Raw genomic sequence first — 23,363 nt, 5'->3', positions numbered from 1 at the left:
TGTATGCTTGTATGTGTGTGAGTGTATGTGTGCATGTGTGTGTTTGTATGCTTGTGTGTATGTGTGCGTGTGTGAATCAAGATTCCTTTGTGTCTCTGCATGTTACTTATTAATCCATCTAGTGGCAAATGCTCGCCGCGCCATGCATACACACATGACTCTTAGCCAGTGAATCTGCCCACTTTTACTGTCACTGTGCCTGGCATCAGGAGCAGACAAATGAGAACCAAGAGCTGGATTCTGGCCAGAGCAGCATCTCCTGAAGCATCGAGGAGCTGAGGAGAAACGAGACAGAAGATGGGGACAAGCACTCGGGGTCCTCCCTGACCTGCTGTGTCTCTGCTGGTTCTCCCCTTTCTCTGGCCCAGGAATCCACAGCCAGGTAAATGTTACCCCTGGGAAGGCAGGGGCGGGAGAGTGTGGGGTAAGGAAGTGATGGAGGAGGGGGAGGGGTGCCCAGAAGCAAACCTGGCAGGCATGGGAATGACCCGAGGGGGTGCTTTGTGTGGGAGAAGAGGAATCAGGGGAGATGCCAGGGAGTGACTCAATGTCAGGATGGGAAGGATCTGCAGAACGCCAAGAGCGTTCATTGCTGCCTTTCAGATTTCCCCGGACTGGAAACCAAAGGAGCTCGAGATACGTAAGGATACGACAACCAGAGAAAACATCTTTAACAGAAACGTCTTCCCAGTTTCAGAAGGTGCCAATCCGTGGCTTTGAAGAAGGTTCGAGTCTACCGAGGAGGCATCTAAGGTTCACGCTAAAGCAGCCTGGGCCAGACGGTGGCTCTGGGTGTTGGATCACTGGTCAAGGATCTTTGGTAAACTTGCAAGAACCAGGCTGTGTCCGGGGAAAACCTGTTCCCAGGTTTCTCCCGTAGAGCCTCTCTTTCCCTTGCTAGAAAGGTTGCTTAGGGGGGTGTCTGGCCACTGCCAGGCTGACGCAAAGGGATTCTTTGACTCTCACTGAGCCGCACTGAGCTGTGCTTCTCCCACGTGGTGACAAATGAGCAGGAAGGCTAAGTGGAGGAGGGGGGCTTGGCAGAACCAGCACCGAAGACACCAGAGTCAAGAGATTAAAGAAGATGACCAGAGGGACTGGAGCGATAGCACAGCGGGGAGGGCGTTTGCCTTGCACACGGCCAACCTGGGTTCGATTCCCAGCATCCCATAGGGTCCCCTGAGCACCACCAGGAGTAATTCTTGAGTGAAGAGCCAAGAGTAACCCCTGTGCATTGCTGGCTGTGACCCAAAAAAGCACTGCACTGCACTGTCCTTCCATTGTTCATTGATTTGCTAGAGCCGGCCCAGTAACGTCTCCATGGTGAGACTTGTTGTTACTGTGTTTGGCATATCGAATACTTCACCGGTAGCTTGTCAGGCTTTGCTGTGAGGGCGAGATACTCTCGGTAGCTTGCCGGGCTCTCTGAGAGGGGCGGAGGAATCGCGGAGGAATCGAACACTGCTCGGCCGAGCCAGCCTTGCACAAGGCAAATGCCATACCGCTGTGTTATTGCTCCAAAAAGAAAAAAAAAAGAAGATGACCAGTGACAGCACCTTGGTCCAGCTGTGCCTAATGCTGGCCAATAACAATAGAATTTCTCTTAAAGATGTATGCCACTTAAAATCAAGCACACGACATGCCACCACTACCTAAACTCATCGGCCCTGTGTCTCAGACTCACGGCTTTCCTCGGAAGAGATACAAACCAAGCTCCTGAAACTCATAGGCACACTGGTCTTCTGGCTGAAAACTCGGGGATGCCCTTGGGAAGTGGGCAAGCCTGGTCCCTGCCCTATCAAAGCCCCGGCAGTCACCCCACACCCCACAGCTGCCCCCATGCCAACAGCCCGAGTCATTGATTCATGGCTGATCTCTGCAGAGCTGCCAAACTGGCAAAAGTTCCAGGTACCCCCGTTTTCAGGCTGAGAACTCTGGAGGTCTTCTCAGAGTGGGGTCTGGGCTGTCTCCCCATAACCTGCCCTGGACTTCTGGAAGCCCCAATGGCCACATCCACACTCCACAATTGCCACTGGGTTCACTCATCAGCCCAGTTCTCCAGAGCCTAGAGCTCCTGGAGTTGTAGCCGCGTGCGTGGCTACGAGACCCCCTCCAAATTCCACAATACTGACAGCTTAGGAGGAACACGGCAAATTAGGTGGGAAAGTAGCACAGAAGCCAACTGAGCTCAACAAACAAAAACAATAACCAGAAGGACCAACTAGCAACAAACAATAAATCCCCAGACAATGACTTAATGGTCCCATGGTGAGATGTAACAGTTTTCACAGATTCTTTCACTGCAGAATTTTGATATCATTTCATTGGCTATTTAATTGTAATAAGCAATATGAAATAAATCATTTTGTCCCAGCTGAGGCTTGGGTGGTGGGTGGGAAACTGGGGACAGTGGTCGAGGGAAGGTCACATTGGCGGTGGGAGGGTGTGGGAACGTTGAATGCCTGTAAGAACTGCATTATGAACAACTTTGTAATGTTTCAATAAAGTAAACAAAAAAATGGCACGTATGCAGTGATTTGGGTGAAAAGAAAGGGGGGATTAGTTAGTTGGTCTTCGCTTCATTGGTCAATTATAGCCATGATCTGTTCCCTTGGTGAATTGTCGCCAGACTCAAAGTTTGTCTAGGAGACATTTGAAGCAGGAGGAAGGTGGGAAAATGAATAAAACAGGAGTCGGTGAGAAACACGAAGCGCCTACCTGCACTTGATTTTCTCAATAAAAATGAAGAAAAAAACTGGAATTAGAGAGATCGTACAGCAGGTAGGGCATTTGCATGGCACATGGCTGACCTAGGCTTGATCTCTGGCATCCCATATGGTCCCCCAAGCACCACCTGGAGTGACACCTGAGTACAGAGCCAGGGATAATCCCTGAGCATCCCTGGCCATGACCCAAACCCACCCATCCCCCACAAAAAAGAACATTTTTCATCTAGGGAAAGTAGCTGACAGTCAACAGAGGCCTTAGAGAAACGTTTAAAAAAGACTAAAATATTTCTGGAAACATTAACACATACAACACACAAAATGCACGCTTGAGCGCAATGTGTGGGTGACAAGGGTGACGGCTTTCTGCTCTTGTAGAGACGGGGCTGATTCCACGCCTTCCTGGCTTGGCTGTGGGAAGAACCAAAAGCCCCTTCCCGATGACTAGCACTGAGTCCCGGGTCCTGCAGAAACCCCGGGAGGAATCTGGCTTCCATCAAACAAGTTCTCTCATAAAGTAAACAGATGACATGCTGAGGGGACTTTCCAGGAAAACAATGTGTAAGATTTGGCAGCAGTTGAGGTGGGGGGGAGAGGGAGGGAGGGAGTGTGGAGAGGGAGAGAGAGAGAGAGAGAGAGAGAGAGAGAGAGAGAGAGAGAGAAGAGGAGAGAGGGAAAGGGAGAGAAGGAGGAGAGAGGGAGAGAGAGAGAGAGAGGGAGCAAGAGAGAGAGAGAGAGGGGAGAGAGAGAGAGAGAGAGAGAGAGAGAGAGAGAGAGAGAGAGAGAGAGAGAGAGACAGGCAAGGGAAGCTCCTTATGATCCAGGATTGATTTCTGTTGTGTTCTCTGGCCTAAGAAAATCTAATATTGCAGAGACCATGCAACTCGAGGCCGTTGGACTGAGGAAGGGTGTTGCTTGAGAATCTGTTTCTAGGGGCATCCTGGGTGAAGCACTCACCGTGAAGGGCTTGGATTGTGCTTCAGAGGATTGGAGTTAACTTTTAAGAAGTAAGAATGAGGCTTGGGCCAGTTGCTGATATTTTTCTGCCTAAGAGTGTTTGTAAAACGGCAAAGGACAAGATGCCTTTGACAGAGTGAGACGATGAGGATTTTCTTCTCAGGGGCCAACTACAAGTTGAGAGGTGCTAGGTATTGGGTGAACTCTAGTTGTTTTGGTGAAATTTTGATACGGTTCCTCCAGTTTCTGGTCTATGTTACTAAATATAAGGAAAGGAATGATTCCATTGGCTTCCCTACAAAATTGTGTCCTCAGAAGCGACTTCTAAAGATAGTAAGGATGAGAATTGATTTAGCCTCAGATATCTAAAAATCTGGCCAGGAAAAAAAAAAAAAACAAACCAATGCCAATTTTCCTGAAAACTAAGTATTCTTAGTCCAAGTGAAGCTGCTTTAATCACAGATTTAACACAAACACATGTTTGTATTGAAATTGCCAAGGAAATGTGATCTTTTGTGTTTTCCTTGTGCCAGAGTAAAATTTTTCTCTTGGTGCGACTGTCAAGACACTAGCTAACCAGCACGGGATGCTTCTCAGGTGCCGTGCCTTGGGGTAAATGCCCTCTGCGGCCAGAAATATCCCGTTCTGGCTCATCAGCAGACTGATGAGTGAGGGGCTAACCCAACCCCCATTTCCAGGCAGGGGCAAAACCGAAGTCCCGCAAATCTTAGCTCTCCTCCTCATCTCATCCAGCTCAGAACAGCGGAGTCTAGATTTGACCCCGGGTTTGCAGATTTCAAAGTTCCGATTCCCAGCAACGTTGGGTGGTAAGAGCCAGAACAACAGAGAGGGAGAGAGCCAAGAGGAAGGATGACTGGCTCATTGCAATCTTGGATTTTTTTTTTTTTCACTTTTTGGCAAAACAATGTACATGTGAAACAAAAATCCACAATTTCTCTTATCTGGGAAACACTGGTGTATGGTTTTTTGGGCATGGGGGTTGGGTCATACCCAGCTGAGCTCAGGGCTGGCTTCCTCCTGGCTCTGTGTTCAGGGGCCCCTTGTGGTGGGTTCAAGAGGGCCCTAAGTGGTGCTGAGGGTTGAACTGGGGTTGGCTGCATGCAAGGAAAGCACCTTAACTTCCGTGCTGTCTTTCTGGCATATGTTAATTTTTGTTTTTGTTTTTGGGCCACACCTGGCAATGCACAGTGGTTACTCCTGGCTCATGCACTCAGGGATTACCCCTGGCGGTGCTTGGGGGACCATATGGGATGCTGGGAATCGAAGCTGGGTCAGTGGCATGCAAGGCAAACACCCTCCTCGCTGTGCTATCGCTCCAGCCCCACTGACATATGTTTTTCATTTTTTTTTCTTTTTGGGTCACACCTGGCGATGCTCAGGGGTTACTCCTGGCTCATGAACTCAGGAATTACTCCTGGCGGTGCTCGGGGGACCATATAGGATGCTGGGAATCGAACCCAGGTCGGCCATGTTGGCTGCGTGCAAGGCAAACGCCCTACCCGCTGTGTTATCGCTCCAGCCTCCTGGCATATGTTTCTTAAAATAAAAATTAGATCAGGTCATTCCTCAGCATGGGCCTCTTCAAAGGAGACCTGACCGTGTGAGGTACACTTGGTCATAACCCCCCACACTCCAGAGTCGTCTCCACCTCCTTGCACTGCTCACACCCCAACTTGTCTGTGCTCCCTAAAGCCCTTTGCACCAGTTGTTCCTGTTTGCACACGTCTCCCCAGAGATCTTTCCAGGGCCGGCTCACTATCCTCAGGCCTTAGGGCTGACTTCCTTAAGCCCACTCACCCCAATCCCTCGGGAGGCTCCGCAGAGCATCGGAGGGTTATTATTAATGGCCCTCTGGCTTCTTCCCCACTTGAATGGGGGGGGACAGAGGTCAGTTTGCTTTGAGCTCATGCTGCACAGTGAGACTTGGCGTGTGGAAGAAGGCAGGCCCGCCACACAGGTGGAGATCAAGAACTGAGTGTGGCATCGTTGGGACAAAGGACAAGATGGGGTTGGGTTCTTCTGAGGGCTCGTGGTCTGACTCCTCCTGGGGCATTGGGTTCGAGAAGGAAGCAGAGACTAGGGTGGGAATCTCATGCACACAGGAAATGTCCACTTCCACACAAACTGAGTTGGGAAAGCAGATGCCCGGGAGTAAATATAATTCGGAGTCAATTAACTCCCAAGTTACAAAAGCATCATATTAACTGTCTTCCTGTGTCCAGGTCCAGAAAGGACATTGCTTTAAGGTAAACTATGCAAAAGACATAACTTACAAGTTCAGTGTCCTTGGGAGGATCTGCTCTTACAAATGAACAGAATCTGATTAGGGAAAAAGATGATTAACTGGTTGGGGGGGAGGGTGCAGAGAAGAGTTTACAGATAAACAACGGAATGGGAGTGACTAGGAGCACTGTGATGGGTGTAACCAGATAAACCTAAGTTCCCTACGGCAAGGCTGAAAGGACAAATCCAATGTTATCCTACATCTTCAGGCTCCAACTCTTCCTATATGCCACACCGCACCCGCGTGTGTGTGCTGATCTATCAGAATAGGGAGGAGAGAAGGCAGAGATGGAATGCAGATTAACTGCAGAGGGAAATTGCAGATCTTGCAAAAGGAGGCAGGAGTTCACCTCCGTGTCAAGCCCTGGATCCCATATGACAGTCGCTGGAGGAAAATTCTGGGGGGTGGGGTGGAGGGTGGAGAGTTTGAACAGTTCATCCAAGAAGGGAGAATAAAAAGGGGAGGCAGATGACAACACAGGCATTCTTCAAAAGAGGACTATATTTGAATATCAAAGGGTTACCATGGACCCTTGGGAAACCCCAGGAAGACCTCAGCGGAGCTGCAAGGGCTAGCCTGTCGCGGTCATGTGCCCGAGCGGACTGGCACTTCAAACAACCACGCTGGCTGTGTGGTGTAGATGCATTTGTGGTTTCAGAGGTCTCGAAATAAGGACGCATGTGGCAGATCTTGGGCTTGAAGGAAGATGTTAGTTAGATTTGAACATTTCACCGAAGGCTCAGATGTCATGCTTTCCTTCTTCAGATTCAAAAGCCAGATGTCGGTGCGGATTCAAAATGCATCAGAAGGAAAAAAGGGGCTTAGGGGGCGAGGGGAGGAATTCTCTGCTCTCAGCACAAGACAATCCGCCTGGATATCGAGCGGTGGGCATGCTGGATTTCAGCATTCCGCGGGTCAAAGGTACCAGTTATTCCCATGCTTGGGAGAAAGGGCTCGGGGAAGAATGTTCTAGAATCTTGGAAAGGGTGGTTCTGAGTCTGATCAGGCAAGAGCATGCTTGTGGCCCTACGATTTCCCCCTCTGCTCCGTGCTCCATGCCTCTGCCTACAGAGTTCTGGAACATACAAGGGGAATTTCAACACAAAGCCAGGCTTTACTCCAACATGGAGAAAGCATGGCATTTGGAGACACTGTAGCTATTCCATTTGGACTATTTCCTTAAGTGGGTAACAATCCACATGGGTTTGGTGTCACCCCAGCATGCCTAGAGGGCTATTCTAGAATGGTGAGTGGGACTCATTCTAAAGTGGTGATACTTGGGGGCGGGGGTGCTGTGTCAAGGTAGGGATTGAACCTGGGGACCTTGCCAGCAAAACAAGAGCTCCAGCCTCTGGGCTCTCCCCACCTCCCCTTAACGTGCCCACTACCCAGACTGATTCCTCTCTCAGTGCTTCCCCTTCCCTTTCACCCTCACTGCAAGTAACACTCAGTTGTGGTCCCGCGTGTCTCACGCATAGACCAACACGAACTTGTCAGGTCACACCTACAGAGGTGGTGTTTGTCCTCGCTGGTTTTGATAAAAATCGAATCATATCGGAGTTCTCTGTTACTCTTAGACATCCCTGAGATGGACCTATCTTTGGCATCACCCGTTTTCTACACTGGAAACATCTACGTTGGAAATATTTTACTAACCCCTACAGTGCGAATGTTAGAAGGCGGGGCTTTGGAGGAAAATCAGGCCAGGATCCTGGGTGGATCCATCTTGGATGTGATTAGTGGCCTCATGGGAGAGCCCCTAGGAGCCCCTGTCCCCCTTCACCATGGGAGGACACGGGAGAAGAAGAATCACTAAGAAGAAGAACCAGACAAGCTGGTACCCTGGGCTTCTCTGTCCCCAGAGCTGGGAGAAATGAATGGCCATTGCTGAAGTGACTGACCCTCTGACATTCTTTTTTGTTTTTGTTTTTTGGGTCACACCCAGCAATGCTCAGGGGTTACTCCTGGCTTTGCACTCAGGAATCACTCCTGGCGGTGCCCAGGGGACCATATGGGATGCTGGGAATCGAACCCAGGTCATCCGCGAGCAAGGCAAACACCCCATCCGCTGTTATCGCTCCGGCCCCACCCTCTGACATTCTTTTTATTTATATATATATTTATTTATTTTATTTTTTTATTAGTGAGACCCCATGAGGTACAGTTATAGACTTACAAATTTTTGTGCTTGGGTTTCAGTTATACAATGATCAAGTACCCATCCTTCCACCGGCGCCCATCCTCCACCACCACGGGTCCCAGCATCCCTCCCACCAACCGTCCCCCCATCCCACCCTGCCTCTGTGGCAGGGCATTCCCTTTTGTTCTCTCTCTCTCCTTTTGGGTCCTGTGGTTTGCAAGAGAGGCATTGAGTGGCAATCATGTTTGTTCACAGTGTGGATGGCCAAAGACAAGCATATTGGCCTTCCTGGTCAATATATCTAAATATAGATCTTTTTAAATTTAAATTCAAAATTTAATTTGCTGTTATCATGGACTTACTGGTTTCCAATAATTATGGAATTTCAGGGGTTCCCTTCATACCGTCTGCGTGATTATCCCCCAACTCCACAGATGCCCTCTGCTCCTTCTCCCCATCCTTCCCGGCAATTTTCACTGAGCCGAGGAGTTAGTGTCGTGAGTTTATTTCCCTCTTTTTGTCTTTATATTCCACATCCGAGTGCCCACCACCTCCTGCAGTCTGGGAGGCTCTGTCACCGCAGGGCAGGGCCCCTAATGCTGGTGTTGCCAAAGGCAGCCCCTGGCGCCCGTTTCCAGCGCAACACCCACCTTCGTCATAGCAGTGAACCGTGTGCGTGGACACCATGGTCACCAGACCCCCGCTGTGCTCATGGTCATCCCCAGAGGTCACCTGGAAGGAAGCAAGGGGCACCGTCAGTTGGTCTTTGGTGGTGGTGGGTGTACCGGAACTCGAGGCAGCGTCTCCAGAGCAGAGCCGGGGGATGACCCTGGACATGGAGGCAGCAGAATCTCTGAGTGTCCCCTCTTGTCCACCAGGCCTGTAAGGAACAGATAGACCCCTCCCTTGTCCCACCCCCCCCAAGCTCAGGTCCTGATGCGGCTGCTCTTGGAGTCCATGCTGCCCTCCTGGGATGAGCCCATTGGACAGATGCTCTGTCCTGTCCGTCTGGACGCGGGGGGGGGGGGGTCAGCGGTCTCCCACTGCCTTCCCATCGCACCCCCCCCCCCAACCATATCAGGGGCCCCTGCAGAACCTTCGCCTTGACTGTCTTTTCCCCTCCTGTCACTGATTGCAAAAATTGATTGATTGGTTGATTGCCACACTCGGTGGTGCTAAGGACTTCCTCTTCTTTTTTAAATTTCATTTTTTTATAAATTAGTTCACCATATTTGATTATATTTAATATTCGAGCACTAATCTCACCACCATGACACCTTCCCACCACCATGTTTGGGATATTCCCATTCCAACCCCAACCCTGTTCCAAAGCAGAACTGAAATAATTCATTTTGTATCGTTTGTTCTGAATAAACCACTGAAAGTGATCCAAGAAAGTTTCCTTAGAGGAAAGTGTGTATTTTACCCAGGGGCCATTGAGCCCTTCTGTAAGAGATTGCTAACATGTTGTTGAAGGTTGACCCTTATGTGTTTATATATATTATAGCACTGTCCTCCCGTTGTTCATCAATTGGCTCAAGCAGGCCCAGTATCATCTTCATTGTGAGACTTGTTGTTACTGTGTTTGGCATATCGAATATACCATGGGGAGCTTGCCAGACTCTGCCGTGTGGGTGGGATACTCTCGGTAGCTTGTTGGACTCTCTGAGAGGGACAGAGGAATCGAACCTGGGTGGGCCCCGTGCAAGGCAAACACCCTGCCTGCTGTACTATTGCTCTGGCCCTGGAGCCTGTAAAAGGTAAGGGAAAGGCCCTCCCGTTGATCGTCGATTTGCTCGAGCGGGCCCAGTAACGTCTCCATTGGAGACTTTGTTGTTACTGTGTCTGGCATATCGAATACTCTCGGTAGCTTGCCGGGCTCTCCGAGAGGGGCGGAGGAATCGAACTCGGGTCGGCCATGTTGGCCGCTTGTAAGGCGAACGCCCTACCCGCTGTGCTATCGCTCCAGCCCAAAAAGATCTTCAACATCTCCCCGTCGGGGAATCGAACCCCGGTCTCCCGCGTGACAGGTGGGGATACTCACCACTATACTAACGAGGAAGACTTTTTTATTTTATTTTTTGGGGTCACACCTGGCAATGCACAGGGGTTATTCCTGCCTCTGCATTCAGGAATTACTCCCGGCAGTGCTCAGGGGACCCTATGGGATGCTGGGAATCGAACTCAGGTCGGCCCGCGTGCAAAGCAAACGCCCTGCCCGCTGTGCTATTGCTCTGGCCCTGGAGCCTATATTTTAAACCAGTCCTCCTGATGGATCTGGAAGGTGAAATAAATATACAGCAGCAACAGTCACCGCTGACAGTTCTCAGGCCAGAGTGTGTGTGTGTGTGTGTGTGTGTGTGTGCCTGGTGAGGCTCTCGAGGAGGGTGACATTGTCCCGGGTGCCCGGAGTCCTCCCTACCTTGTGTGTGTTTGTGTCTGGCTGGTCCTCTTGGTCTTCGACTCTCCGCGGGACACTCAGCTGGTTCCCCATGGCCCCTGCGGCAGCGGAGGAGAGACAGGAATTAAGCCCACAACACACTCAAGTCTCCCTGCACACCCCCCCCCCCCCACCAGGGTGCCTGCACAGAGACCAGGACCCGCGCTGCCAGGGCTTGGTCACGGGCCCAAGAAAGACCGACGGCTCTCTTCATGGGGGAAGAGATGGAGGCGCTTGGACCCCTTCACCAGCCAGAACTGGAGCCAGACAGAGCCCGTTTCCAATCATGGGGGCGATCAGGAGATGGGGGACTCTTTATCCTCATGGAAAATGTGCTCAGTGCAAGCTGACCCTTTCCTGCCTCTTAAAATCCAGCTCCCGGACGAGAACGGTGCAGTCTTCTGCCCCCATGCCTGGCTGTTCCTCGCCGGGGCCCTTGGAGGGGAGCGGGTTGAGCTTTCCTCCCCGCCCCGACCAGGGCTCCGGCAGCCGAAGACCTCCAGGACCAGCCACCACCATGCTGAGACCACTCTCCGCACCCATGAAGGTACTGGCAGAAGGACAAAGTCACGCGGGTTCCGGGGCTGAGATCTCCAAGCCTACTCGGATTGGAGTCGAGCATCTTCCACCCAGATCCTCCAAATTCCAGTAGGCGGGGTCACACCCACCACCTGGTCCCCTGGTGCCGTGTAATCCCATCAGCGGCCAAGACTCAGAGACATCTTATCAGAACTTTTATTTATGACATCTTATTATCTCATTCCTACTTTGGACAAACTTGCAGGCTATCGAATGTAGCCTGCGCACAGGGCAGAGTCTGGCAAACTCCCCGTGGCGTACCAAATATGCCAAATACCAGTAACAATGATGGGTCTCATTCTCCTAAAGAGCCTTGAATATAATCTCAGGGCTAGGATGAAGGAGACGTTACTGGGGCCTGCTCGAGGCAATCGACGAATAACAGGATGATGAAATGAAAATGAAATGACCTGTTACAGCTGTTCGCATGAGCAGCTTTCTGCAAAGACCACCATTGAGAGGATGCTCTTTTTTTTTCTATTCTGCGATCCTTAAGCTAGCCCCCTCCCCGCCCCCACCAAGCATGGGCATTTTTTTCCTGTAGTACTTAGTAGCATTTGCATGGCTATTTCTTTGACTTATGATTTTAGCCATTCATTGATGAAACAGCGACATACTGAGCGCCGGCTCTGCACTTATTCCGTGCCAGGCGCGGGCCCACAGCTGGGAGGTAAATGAACAAGACTCAGCCAGGCTGTACTCTAGGGGGGTGGAGGGGCAGGGACCCCACAGAGGCCCTGTCAGTCCGCACACGGACCATTGCCTGCCCGGCCTTCTCTCTGCTTGTCCCGCTGTCTGTCCTTGCATGTGTGAGTTAGTTGCCTCTCCATGCCTGGCACAAGTGCTACCAGCACCCAACAAACTCATGCTTGCCTGATGGCAGTGTCCAGCGGGCTGGTAACCAGAGACAATGGCAGTTGACCCAACTTGGAGGCAAAACAGAAACAAGAATCAAACATGGGGGCTGGAGGATGTTTGACTTGCACGCGGCCGACCTGGGTTCAATTCCCAGCATCCCATAGGGTCCCCCCAAGCACCACCAGGGGTAATTCCTGAGTGCAGAGCCAGGAGGAACCCCTGAGCATTGCTGGGTGTGACCCAAAAAAGCAAAAAAAAAAAAAATTAAAACATGGGTTCCCAGACACTGGAAAGTTCCCTGTATTCTCCTCCAGTAGGAATTCATGTCTCCAAAAGTCCAAGCCCCCACCCCAGCACACATTAGGATACAGGCTGGCACCCAGAATATGGTTCCGACTTTGCTTCCAGGGCCCGACTCTTGCAGCTGCTCTAAAGAAGGGCTGCCTTATGACCTAGAAGTTTCCTTTCTGCACCCACCTGAGTCCAATGGAGCCCACGTACACGATCTCTGCTCTCTGGGACTCTGGGGTTGTAGCTGAACACAGAAGCACCCAAGGCCTCTGCCCTCGGCCTGAGGCTCTTGTAGAAGTGCTTAGCAACCAGAATGCACCAAGGAAAGGGCCCCCAGTCTCTGCTCTCAGGGGGAATTTGATGCCTAAGAGAATCTGAGAATTTTATTTCTTTAATTTTTGTTTTTTGCAAGAAAAATAAGGTTTCATTACAGAAAATGTTCCATCAGTAAAAAGCATGTGTCATTTTCCTAATAAACTCAAGTAATCAGCAGAGCAAAAGGTCAGAAAAATAATTCTTCCACCCAATTTTCTAAGGGTTTCTGCCTCAACCAAGAAAGAGAATCTGAGAATTTTAGATGTCTCCTAACCAAGCCTTCTAACGAAGCCAGGCAAAGCTAAAACTCTCTAGTTATCCCCATTATGGTCTGTGTACTTGCCGAAATTCATCACTGCCACCCCACCATGGGGAAGTAGGAAGAGAATATTCCTCCCTCCAGTGCAAAGGCCCGTGGAGAATTATCACTGAATCACTTAACTTCCCGTTAATCGGCGATTTGCTAGAGCGGGCGCCAGTAACGTCTCCATTTGTCCCTGTCGCGTGCTAGTGTAGCCCAATGGCATCTGTTCGCTCCGGGAACATGAAGGGCCTCAAACCGATCGTTCATGATCTTGACGAAGAAGTCTGACCATCTGATAGGTGGGCAGCCACGTGGTCTTTTGACATCCCGTGGAATCCAGTCGGTAACAGCTCTAGTCCAGCGGTCGTCTTTAAATCTCATTACGTGACCAGCCCATCTGATTTTCGACACCTTGGCAAATGAGACAGCGTCCCTGATCCTTGATCGTCGATGATCAAGAATGCACATGCGCTAGCATAAGTTGCATCCATCATGGAGAATTGCTGGGGAGAAATCCAGCCAACAGTTTCAGGCGAACTAGCGTTGGGCTTTAGATTTGTAGGTGGTGAAGAAAAGTCAGAAGAGAACTAGATCATGGAAATTATGGGAAATTCACATTTGGTTTCCATAAACAAAATCTGCTTGGGAGACAGTGACGGTCACTCCGAAGCACAGTTTTCTGGGGAGTGGCAGGGGGCAGGGGTCGGAGAGGGGGTCTTCATCCAGGATCCAGCCGCCACCTAGGGGGCTGTTTACTTTCTAGTCCTCTGCCTCGTGCTCAGGCTCACCTGAGCCATCTCGACCTACTTTGCAAGTAAGGAATTGAGGCAGTGGAAAGGGCCCTTGTCCTCAGACTGACCAGAATGAAAACTATTTCCCGGGTTCGATTCCGGGCATCCCATAGGGTTCCCCCCCCCCGCCCCCTCCTCCCCCCAAGTACAGCCAGGAGTAATTCCTGAGCGCAGAGCCAGGAGTAACACCTGTGCATCTCTGGGTGTGACCCAAAACGCAAAATAAATAAATAAATAAAATTAAATTAAATAGGGTGCTGGAGTTTCTCTTACCATTATCTTTAGAGAAATAGTTTCCATTCTGCCCAGCAGGGGATATTCAGAAACACCTGGAGACAGATCGGAGGCTCCAGACTCAGGGTGGGGGGCTGCTGCCCTCTAGTGGTGGAAGCCAGAGCCGTGACTAACGTCCTCCCTGGCACCCGCAGCTCTCAGAGAAAGGTCGCCTGTAGTCCCCTTCACGCTGGGTGGGGCTGGGAAGGTCACGGGTGTGTGGCCAGAGGGACCCTGTCTGGGAGCTCATGGTGGCCTTTTATCCCTCCCACTGGAGAGCAGCATGATGTCTCCTAGTGACATACCAAAAATAGGGACCCCCCCACTTCTTTTAAAAATAAACTTTCTTGGGGCTGGAGCAATAGCTAAGTGAGTAGGGCGTTTGCCTTGCACACGGCTGACCCGGGTTCAATTCCCAGCATCCCATAGGGTCCCCCGAGCACTGCCAGGGGTAGTTCCTGAGTGCAGAGCCAGGAGGAACCCCTGTGCATCGCTGGGTGTGACCCCAAAAGCAAATATATATATATTAATTAATTGGGCTGGAGTGATAGCACAGCGGTAGGGCGTTTGCCTTGCATGCAGCCAGCCTGGCCGAGCCAGGTTCGATTCCTCTGCCCCTCTCGGAGAGCCTGGCAAGCTACCGAGAGTATTCAGTATGCCAAACACAGTGACAAGAAGTCTCACAATGGAGACATTACTGGACCCGCTCGAGCAAATTGATGAACAACGGGAGGACAGTGTTTGTTTGTTTTGTTTTAATATATATTAAAATAAACTTTCTTTATTTTCTTTTTGCTTTTTGGGTCTCAGTAAGCCTGGCTCTGCACTCAGGAATCATTCCTGGCGGTGCTCAGAGGACCCTGTACAATGCTGGGGATCGAACCTGGGTTGGCTGCGTGCCGTCTGCCTGGGTTCTAGTCAGGCTCTGACCAACTGGGTGTGGCTCAGCCTCTGGGCTGCAAAGAAGAGGGGGTGGGAGGGGGGTGGTGGTCCCACAGCTCCCAAGCCCCTAGGAGCATGAGTTGGGATGAGGTTGGGCAAGGCATTGGCCCTGCAGGCTACTGGCTCTGTTTGGATCAGACAGCCGGACCACTGCCTGGAGTGACCCCTAGTGCAGAGCTGGGAGTGATTCCCCCAAATACAAGATCAACGATTGCTAAGAGTAGTGAACCAGGCACGGCACCATGAGGCTCTATATAACGCAGGTGACTTCAGTGAGAAGACCCCACAGCGCCAGGCTTTGGTAGTAGCAACAGCGCCCCCCACAGGGCACTGCTCTGCCTGCCTGTGCATTTCCCTGAACCCAAAGCTGAGCTTGGACTCTCTGGGGCTGTGGGTCCTCCAGATTCACAGGCGAAGTCCCCACCTCACCACACGACTGGATTTGCAGAGGCGGGCCCCTGTGGAGGAAGCCCAGGCAGCCAGGGGTGGACCCTGCTCCCTGGGGGATTGGCACCCCAGTGCCTTCCAAGGGGACCACGAGCAAGAAGGGGACAGACTTTGCAGGGCCGTGAGCCACCAGGCAATGACCTTGGGCACGGCCATGCGAGGAAACGGTGGTCTGTCCTCCCCTCCCCCAAAGAGTAGGGGGAATCGGATACTCTGCATGGGGCTGACTCCTGGCTCTGTGCTCAGGGATGACTTCTGGTGGGCTCGGGAACCCAGAGGGGACGCTGGGAATGAACGTGGGTTGGCTGCATGCCAGGCCAGCACCGTCCCCTCTGTGCTATGGCTCCAGCCCTGCCCCTTCTGCCTCGTGAGACCACTACTTGTTTCCCCAGATATGCCCCATGCGTGGGATTTATAGCATATCTGCTCTACCTGGCAGTGCTCAGGGCTTACTCTTAGCTCTGTGCTCAAAGGTCATTATGGTGGGACTTGGGTTGGGGGGCCCTGTGGGGTGCCAGGGATCAAACTTGGGCCAACTGCATGCCAGGCTAGCGCCTCCCCAACTTTTTTTTTTTTGCTTTTATGGGTCACACCCAAGGATGCTCAGGGGTTCCTCCTGGCTCTGCACTCAGGAATTACTCCTGGCTGTGCTCGGGCACCATATGGGATGCTGGGAATCACTGGGAATCGAACCCGGGTTGGCCGTGTGCAAGGCAAAACGCCCTACCCACTGTGCTATCGCTCCGGCCCCCTCACACATCTCTTTCGGGCCCTGGCAGATCTGTTCTTGCAAGAAGAGATCAAAACCCTTCATGGGTCTGGAGTGAGATCCAGTCTCAAGTGAGTCGTGTCAACTGTCAACTCTCGTGGCAGGAGGACTTAGCGCCGGGGTCTGGGCAGCAGTGAGGGGAGAAGGTGCTTCCTCGTGCCCATGTGATGTCACATCCTTCTGCTCTGGGATCTGAGGGCCACTCTGGATGTCCCCCGGGGATCCTCCCTCTCTGGAGGTGTTGCTGTCATCCTCATTACAGGGAACTACAGTCTCTCCTCCTGGGTGGAAGGAAGGTAACACCCCCATGCTGCCAGCTGTCCAGATAGCAGACGGCTGACCAAGTGTGGAGCGGAAGGGGGACGTCCTGGCGGCGGACGGGCAATAAGGTGAGTCACCAGGCAAACAGAAACACCTCGATCAATGCAGAGGAACGCAGGTGAGCCCTCCTCACAGCCTGGGGGGCGGGGGCGCTGCTAGGCCGGCACGCCCAGCAGAACCGGCTGGCACGCGGGGGTCTGTCAGCCTCACCTCTTTTGGACCCCACCCTGAGTAGGAGCCGGTTCCAGGAGGAGGCTTGGTGTGGCTCGGGGGTGGCCCAGGAGGACAGAAGTGCAGCCTCCGGGCTCTCTCCAAGACCTCGCCCGCTGTGTGCAGCTGCTGGTCAAGCAGAAGGGGCGTCCTTGTGGTGTCCTAGTATGGGCAGCATCTCGGAGTGGGGTGGGGGGTTTGGTGGCGAGTGTCCAGCTTAGGACATATGCACCTGTCATGTTCCCAGAAGCTCTCACGTTGGTGTTTCGTGTTGCCACAAACATCCCTAAGGAAGGTGATGCCAAGAAGTGCCAACCCCTAAGGGCTCCTGTGCGCCGGGCCAGCAAGGTTCGGGGAGGGTGAGAGCTATGCCCAGGCTGAAAGGCAATGATGCCCCCCAAACTTTCCAAGGCTCGGAGTCACAGAGAAGCTCCCCAAGAGCCAGCCCGGGTCCCCGCATTGGAGAGCTCGCCCTTGGTCTGGTCGCTTCCCTTCCAAGTCACCTTCCTGCTCCCCACATGGATGGAGAAACTGAGGCTTGGTGGGAAGAAGTACCAAGGCTGGCAGGCCTGACTCTGCACGTGCGCCCTGAGCTCTCAAGCCCCGAGTGCGGGTGGTTGGAGCAGAGATGCCCCCTCCCCGCCCCATGCCCACCTCCCAGTCCCAAGAGTTGCCGAGGGAGGGTTTGAACCGGGCTCCCTGACTCAGGCTGGTACCCTGATAATCAACCCAGGCTCCCCATTGGCAGCTGATGTGCTGAGGGGAGGGGCAGCACCCCCAACCCCCCAGGCCGCCCCTTGTGACTCCCCAATCCTGGGAACCAGCTCTACTGGGCTCTTGCAGTTAAGGACAGATTTTTCTGCACAAGGGAACTGGCCTGGGCCTGAGCTCCACCCCTTTACAGTAGCAAGCACACACCCGACTCTGGTTTAGGGGGACAGGTGGGCACACCCTATACCCGGAAGCCCTGAGCCCTCAGGGGCACACCCCCGGCGGTCCGACGGTCGGGCGGGACCCGGCAGGGAGGGGTCCGGGTGGCATGTTTGCAGGCTGGTGTTAGTTTTATGGGGTGCCGGGAAGCCCAGTCCCGGAGGAGAAGCTCCTGGTCTCACCCAGCCTTTAAAGCCGAGGCAAGTGGGTGCTGTTTGTCTGATCCACGCCCTTCTTTCCCTGCATCCTGGCCTTGGGGGTCTTCATTTATCAATTTAGAATCCGTGCCTTGAACAAGTCTCACAATGGAGACGTTACTGGGCCTGCTCGAGCACATTGATGAGCAAAAGGAGAACAGTGCTACAGTGCCTTGAAAAAATATATATATATATAATTCTTCCTATTGGCCTGTTTTCGGGGTATCTCTTTAATTCAGCACCCCCGGAAGTACCTCAGTCCATCTTGAGTCTGTGGGTCCCTCCCACCTCCCGCAAACTCCTCCCTGGGCCCCCGGCATTTCCCTCCCATTGACAACCCAGAAGTGGTGACCAAAAAAAACACAGCAAGAATGCCAGCAAGTATTAGCAGACATTCACCAGTAAGTATTTACCAGGGAGCACCAGCAAGTATTCAACAGTGAGTCATGCACCAGCGAGTATTCACCAGTGAGTATTTACCAGCAAGTACCAGCTAATATTCACCAGCGAGTAATTTACCAGTGGTATTTACCAGAGAGTAGTCACCAGCGAGTACCTGACAGTGAGTATCAGCTGAGTATCCACCAGTGAGTATCTGCCAGCAAGTATTTACCAGGGTGTATTTCCGACTAGCTTGGGACTCCCGTGCACTGGCCCCCTGGGATGCCCCCTGGGTCTCAGCAAACTGTGTTCCCATTTCACAGATGGGAAAACCCGAGGCTAGAAACAGGCAGTCACTGCCCCAGGGTGCCCAGGTTGCTCCCTGTGGGCAGAGACAGGCTCGGTCAGCCTGGCCCCCAGGGCACCCCTGATCCCATCACTTCTGTCTTTCCAGGCAGGAAGCAGAGTTTCAGAGGACAACACAAATTCCCAGAGTCCCACATCTGGGGTTCAAACCCAACAGCCCCCCTGGGAGGCCGGCGGTTCTTCCCAAAGACAATTTCTATAGAGCGAACCCCACAGAGCCAGACCTCCTGGCCTCTCCGCTTCCTTGGACATTGCCCGAGGGGGTCTCCCTTGACGCACCTCCAGCCCCTACAGGCACTGACCCCAGCCTCAGGGTTGCAACGATGCTCAAGGACTCAGCCTACTGCAGCCCCTCTGGCCTGTACCATCTTTGTACCTTAGCACCAGCCCATTTCACAGAAGGTCAAACTGAGGCTCTCACCCTCTTCCCCCGCCCAGGACTACAGCATGCCCCCTCAGAGAGCAGAGCTGGGGTAATCCTCCACCCTTTCCCCCAGCCTCTGCACTCTCCTCCCTGGTCCCCTACAAACCTCCAACTCTGCTGGTCCGCCCTGGAAGCAGTCACTGTGTCTTGGGTGGCGTCTCCTGCCCGGGCAGCCTGTGCTTCTCACTGGTGCTGCCAACCGTGCTGTCTTCTTCCCTCTGCTTCCTGGTCTGCAGGGCACTGGCTGGCCTAGGGCAGAGCAATCACGAGAGGGCGGGGCCTGCGTCCCTGCCCCTCCAGTGGACACTGTGTTTCTCTGAGAGGTCTGAGGCTCCCCTTGGGGCGCCTGCCCTGGGCTCTTGCGGCCATTCATTTCCCTTCCCAGGGGCAGAGCAGGGCAGACCCGGTCTGTGAGAGTGGAAGGTGGTTCCCCTGCATCCGGTCCTTCCACCCCACCCCCACCCCAACACCTGGGTCGGAAGGGGGCAGCAACCCCCTCCCCAAAGGGCCTGGACCTGGGGTGCAGGTCTGTGGGGGCTTCGTTGCCCTGGGGACAGAGCCTGGCATGAAAGGGACGTTGTTCCTCCCTCCAGGGGAGGCAGCCTCATCGCCCTTGAGTTCTTGTGCTTCCGGCCAGATTGTTTACCAAGGTATCTTATGGGGCATCAGGTAAGAATGCAGGAACTCGAAATACCAATGGGGGGTCAGGGCTAGCTCCAGGGGTTGGAGCAGAGGCCTCGCATGTGTGGGACCCTGGGTCTGATCCCCAGTACTGCACACCCGAGAAACATCGCCTTGCCAGGTCTCAGTGTTGACATATCTGGCCTGGTTGTTGGGGTCTGGAGCACCCCCTTGGGGGAACCTCAAACAAACAAACAAACAAACAAGCAAAAAACAGCACTAGAAGAGAGAAACTCCAGCGTGGGCCGCTCGATTGGACTCAGAGTCATAAACACACGTGAGCATTGTGTGGGTTGGCTGCGGAGAGCTCCCAGTGGCCCGCACAGAAAGGGAAACACAGCAAGGTCCAACGACGCTGGGTTCTTGCGAAAACATGCCGGAGAGGCGCAAAGGGGTGATTATCGTGGCTTTACTTATTAATAGGCTCATCCACGCGCCCTGCGTGCCTCCTTGATTGGGTTAAATATAGACCTGGCCTCCGGGAGGTGACGAGGCACAGTCCACTCATGGGGCTGGTGTCATTGAACACATACACACACACACACACACACACACACACACACACACACACACACACTCTCCCAGCGTGAGTCCATTATGGACAAAGCCAAGCAGGCCAGCAGGCCTCCCTCTGGGAGCAACGAGGAGGGACCAGCACAATTTCTCCTGAATGCTCCAAATGTCCCGTCCCATGCCCCTGCCTTGCCTCACTCCGAAGCTCCAGCTGTCAATCACAGAGCCCAGGGGGACGGTAGGTGAGTGGGGGAGGGGGATGGGGATGGGGTGCTCTGCCCACTGCGCTAACAGGAGCTGGCAGGATGCCACGGCCACTTCCCCCCAGCCGAGAGAACACTCGGGTTCTTTCTGGTTTTCTTCTGGGCCAGACACTTGTCTCACTGTCTCCAAGTAAGGACCCCCTTGGCCCCAGAGAGCCGAGCTTCAGGCTCACGGGGTCGCAGGCAAGACCTTCCACCCTGACCTGGTGCTGTTTACAAAGAAAGAGAGAGATTGTGCTTTTTTTTGTTTCGCTTGGTTTTTCCAGGAGGAAGAGCTCTGGGAAGGCCATGGTCCCCACAGCCTGTGTCAGGGAAGGACCACCAGTGAGCAGAGACAGGTCCAGGAACGAGCCAGCAGCCAGCCGACACCCCCACCCTCTGCCAGAGCCCTTCCACGTTGGCCACTTATGCAGAGATCAGGGACCAATAAAGAAACCAGCGGTGTCCCAATAAAACTTTATTTAAAACAGACGGATGGGACAGGCGTGGAGAGGCAGTAGAGCAAGTAAGAATGCTTGCTTTGAATGTGGCTGACCCAGGTTGGATCCCTGGCACCAAATATTTTCCATGAGCCCCACCTGGAGTGATCCCTGAGCACAGAGCCAGGAGCAAGCCTGGCTGCTGGGTGTGCCCAACCCCAAACCCCCAAATGCGCTGGGTGGGAGATGTTGGAAGAAGGGCTGGAGAGATGGTGCAGAGGGGAGGGTGCTTGCCTCGCAAGTGGCTGGCCCAGGTTTAGTCCCCAACACCACCAGGAGTGATCCCTGAGCACAGAGCCAGGAGTAAGCTTTGAGCACCAACAGGTGTTTCTACAACCCCCCATCCCCCCTCCAAAAAAAAAAAAAGATGTAGGAAGCTACAGGTGCTGACCAAGCTGCCTTCTTGTGCTCTGACTGCAGTTGGCAATGGGAATCGGGGGACCCCTGCCATTATTACTGTTCCCGGTAGACAGGAATATTGGGGTGCAGGCATGATATCCCATAATATAGAAGTTGACTGGCAATTTTATTTCATACATTCCTAAAAGAAAATTAAATGTGGCTCCCATCTTAGAAAAATCGGGGGGACAATTGAAAGCAATGGAATACATGCCAAGGAAGGTCTTCCATTCACCTATAGCCCACCTAAGAGCCCCCCCATCCCATGAGGCCCCCCCTCCCCCCCCCCACCCTGTTAAAAGAGAACTAAGTAAAATCTAGACTTTCTCTTTGACACCAGTAGACACACTGGTTCAGAACTGGATGTCATCCCGGGAATTATTTGGGCCTTTATTACTTTGGTTATTTAATGGTCTTTAGAAGCTCACTTTGTTTTTTTTTAAATTTTATTTATTTATTTATTTATTTATTTATTTTTGCTTTTTGGGTCACACTCGGTGATGCACAGGGGTTACTCCTGGATTTGCACTCAGGAATTACTCCTGGCAGTTCTCAGGAGACCATATGGGATGCTGGAATTCGAACCCGGGTTGGCCATATGCAAGGCAAATGCCCTACCCGCTGTGCTATCACTCCAGCCCTCACTTTGTTTATTTTTAATTAATTTTTTTTTTTGCTTTTTGGGTCATACCTGGCGATGCTCAGGGGTTACTCCTGGCTTTGCACTCAGGAATCACTCCTGGCGGTGCTCAGGGGACCCTATGGGATGCTGGGATTCGAACCTGGGTTGGCCACGTGCAAGGCAAATGCCCTACCAGCTGTGCTATTGCTCCAGTCCCTTTAATGAATTCTTTTGGTTTTTAAGCCACACCTGGGATGCTCAGGGGTTATTTCTGGTTCTGCACTCAGGAATCACTCCTGGCAATAGACTGGGAACCATATGGGATTCCAGGGATGGAGCAAGGCAAACACTCTACCCATTGTACTACAGCTTTGGCCCATAGGAGCTCACTTTAGATAAAATGTGAGACTTTTCTTCCTTTATCACCATTGGTACATAATAATAATAATGTGTGAAATGACCTTTGTGCGCTATTAATCATTTAGTTTTTGAAGTGAAAGTATTTGTGTCAAAGCTTGGAGACCTTCCAGCGGCCGGTACAATGCCAACCTATTGTAGTGGAACAATGGCAACACAGAACATTTTTCTTAGCTCCTACAAGTATTCTTCAATACTGGTTTTTCTAGGATTCCTACTTCCTATTTTTCAGATGAAGAAAAACGAAGAGAATTTAAGCAAAGTTATCAACGCACGTGACGGAATTAAATTTCAAACTCCTATCTAATATTAGTTGAAATGCTTTTATCATGTGCCTTTCAGACCAACCACCAACATGATGAAGTCTTTGCTCCTTGAACATGTTGGCCCCATAATATAGAAAATCAATGCTTCAGCCATGATTTTCCAGTCAGACATCCAACCAGGCTAGACCCACCTGCCCCCACCAGAAGCAACGAGGGAAGACCTGGTTTCAGACTCTTAGGATAGTACACAAATGCTATCCAGATGAACCATATTTTCATCAGAGTGAACTCAATTAATATTAGCAACTTAGGTCATCTTGGAAGAGGAAACGAATTCCCCCCAAATATATATTTTTTTATTCTGAGAAAGGGAGAATATGATTTTCCTTTTCTTTACCAACAACAGATTGACATGATTTTATGGACCTACAATAGTTGAAGACTTGATTTTTTTGAATTCCAAGAAGGTGGAAGCTCCTGTCATATCTGCATTAACTACCTCCTAGTATCATCTCTGTTCTATTCATTCACCCAAACAGTTACTCACCTCACCTAGCTTCTCAATCCCATACATTCAAGCACCCAATCACCCATTCACCTACCAATTTCCCATCCATCCATCTATCCATCCATCCATCCATCCATCCATCCATCCATCCATCCATCCACCCATACATGGATCTGTTGATCCACCCATTCATTGTTCATCCATCATCCATTTTTGATGCATCTGTGAATCCATCCTCCATGCATTCAT

General features: G+C 52.0%; 1 protein-coding gene and 1 non-coding gene across 2 annotated transcripts in view; both read right to left on the bottom strand.

Moving 5' to 3' along the window:
• The window catches only part of BCAS1 (brain enriched myelin associated protein 1), a 138,026-nt gene that overhangs the window by 92,296 nt on the left and 22,367 nt on the right, over positions 1 to 23,363 (bottom strand). Inside the window, exon 2 of the mRNA XM_056107467.1 lies at positions 8,779 to 8,860. Within this exon, the coding sequence (XP_055963442.1) occupies positions 8,779 to 8,860 (82 nt within the window). The remainder of the gene's footprint in view (positions 1 to 8,778; positions 8,861 to 23,363) is intronic.
• Positions 10,118 to 10,189, bottom strand: TRNAD-GUC (transfer RNA aspartic acid (anticodon GUC)). Its single transcript has one exon. It is a non-coding gene; the product is annotated as a tRNA-Asp (tRNA).

This window comes from Sorex fumeus, unplaced genomic scaffold (assembly GCF_029834395.1).
Source record: "Sorex fumeus unplaced genomic scaffold, SorFum_2.1 ptg000166l, whole genome shotgun sequence".
NCBI classification, from domain to species: domain Eukaryota; kingdom Metazoa; phylum Chordata; class Mammalia; order Eulipotyphla; family Soricidae; genus Sorex; species Sorex fumeus.
This window is presented reverse-complemented; position numbering and strand designations above follow the sequence as displayed.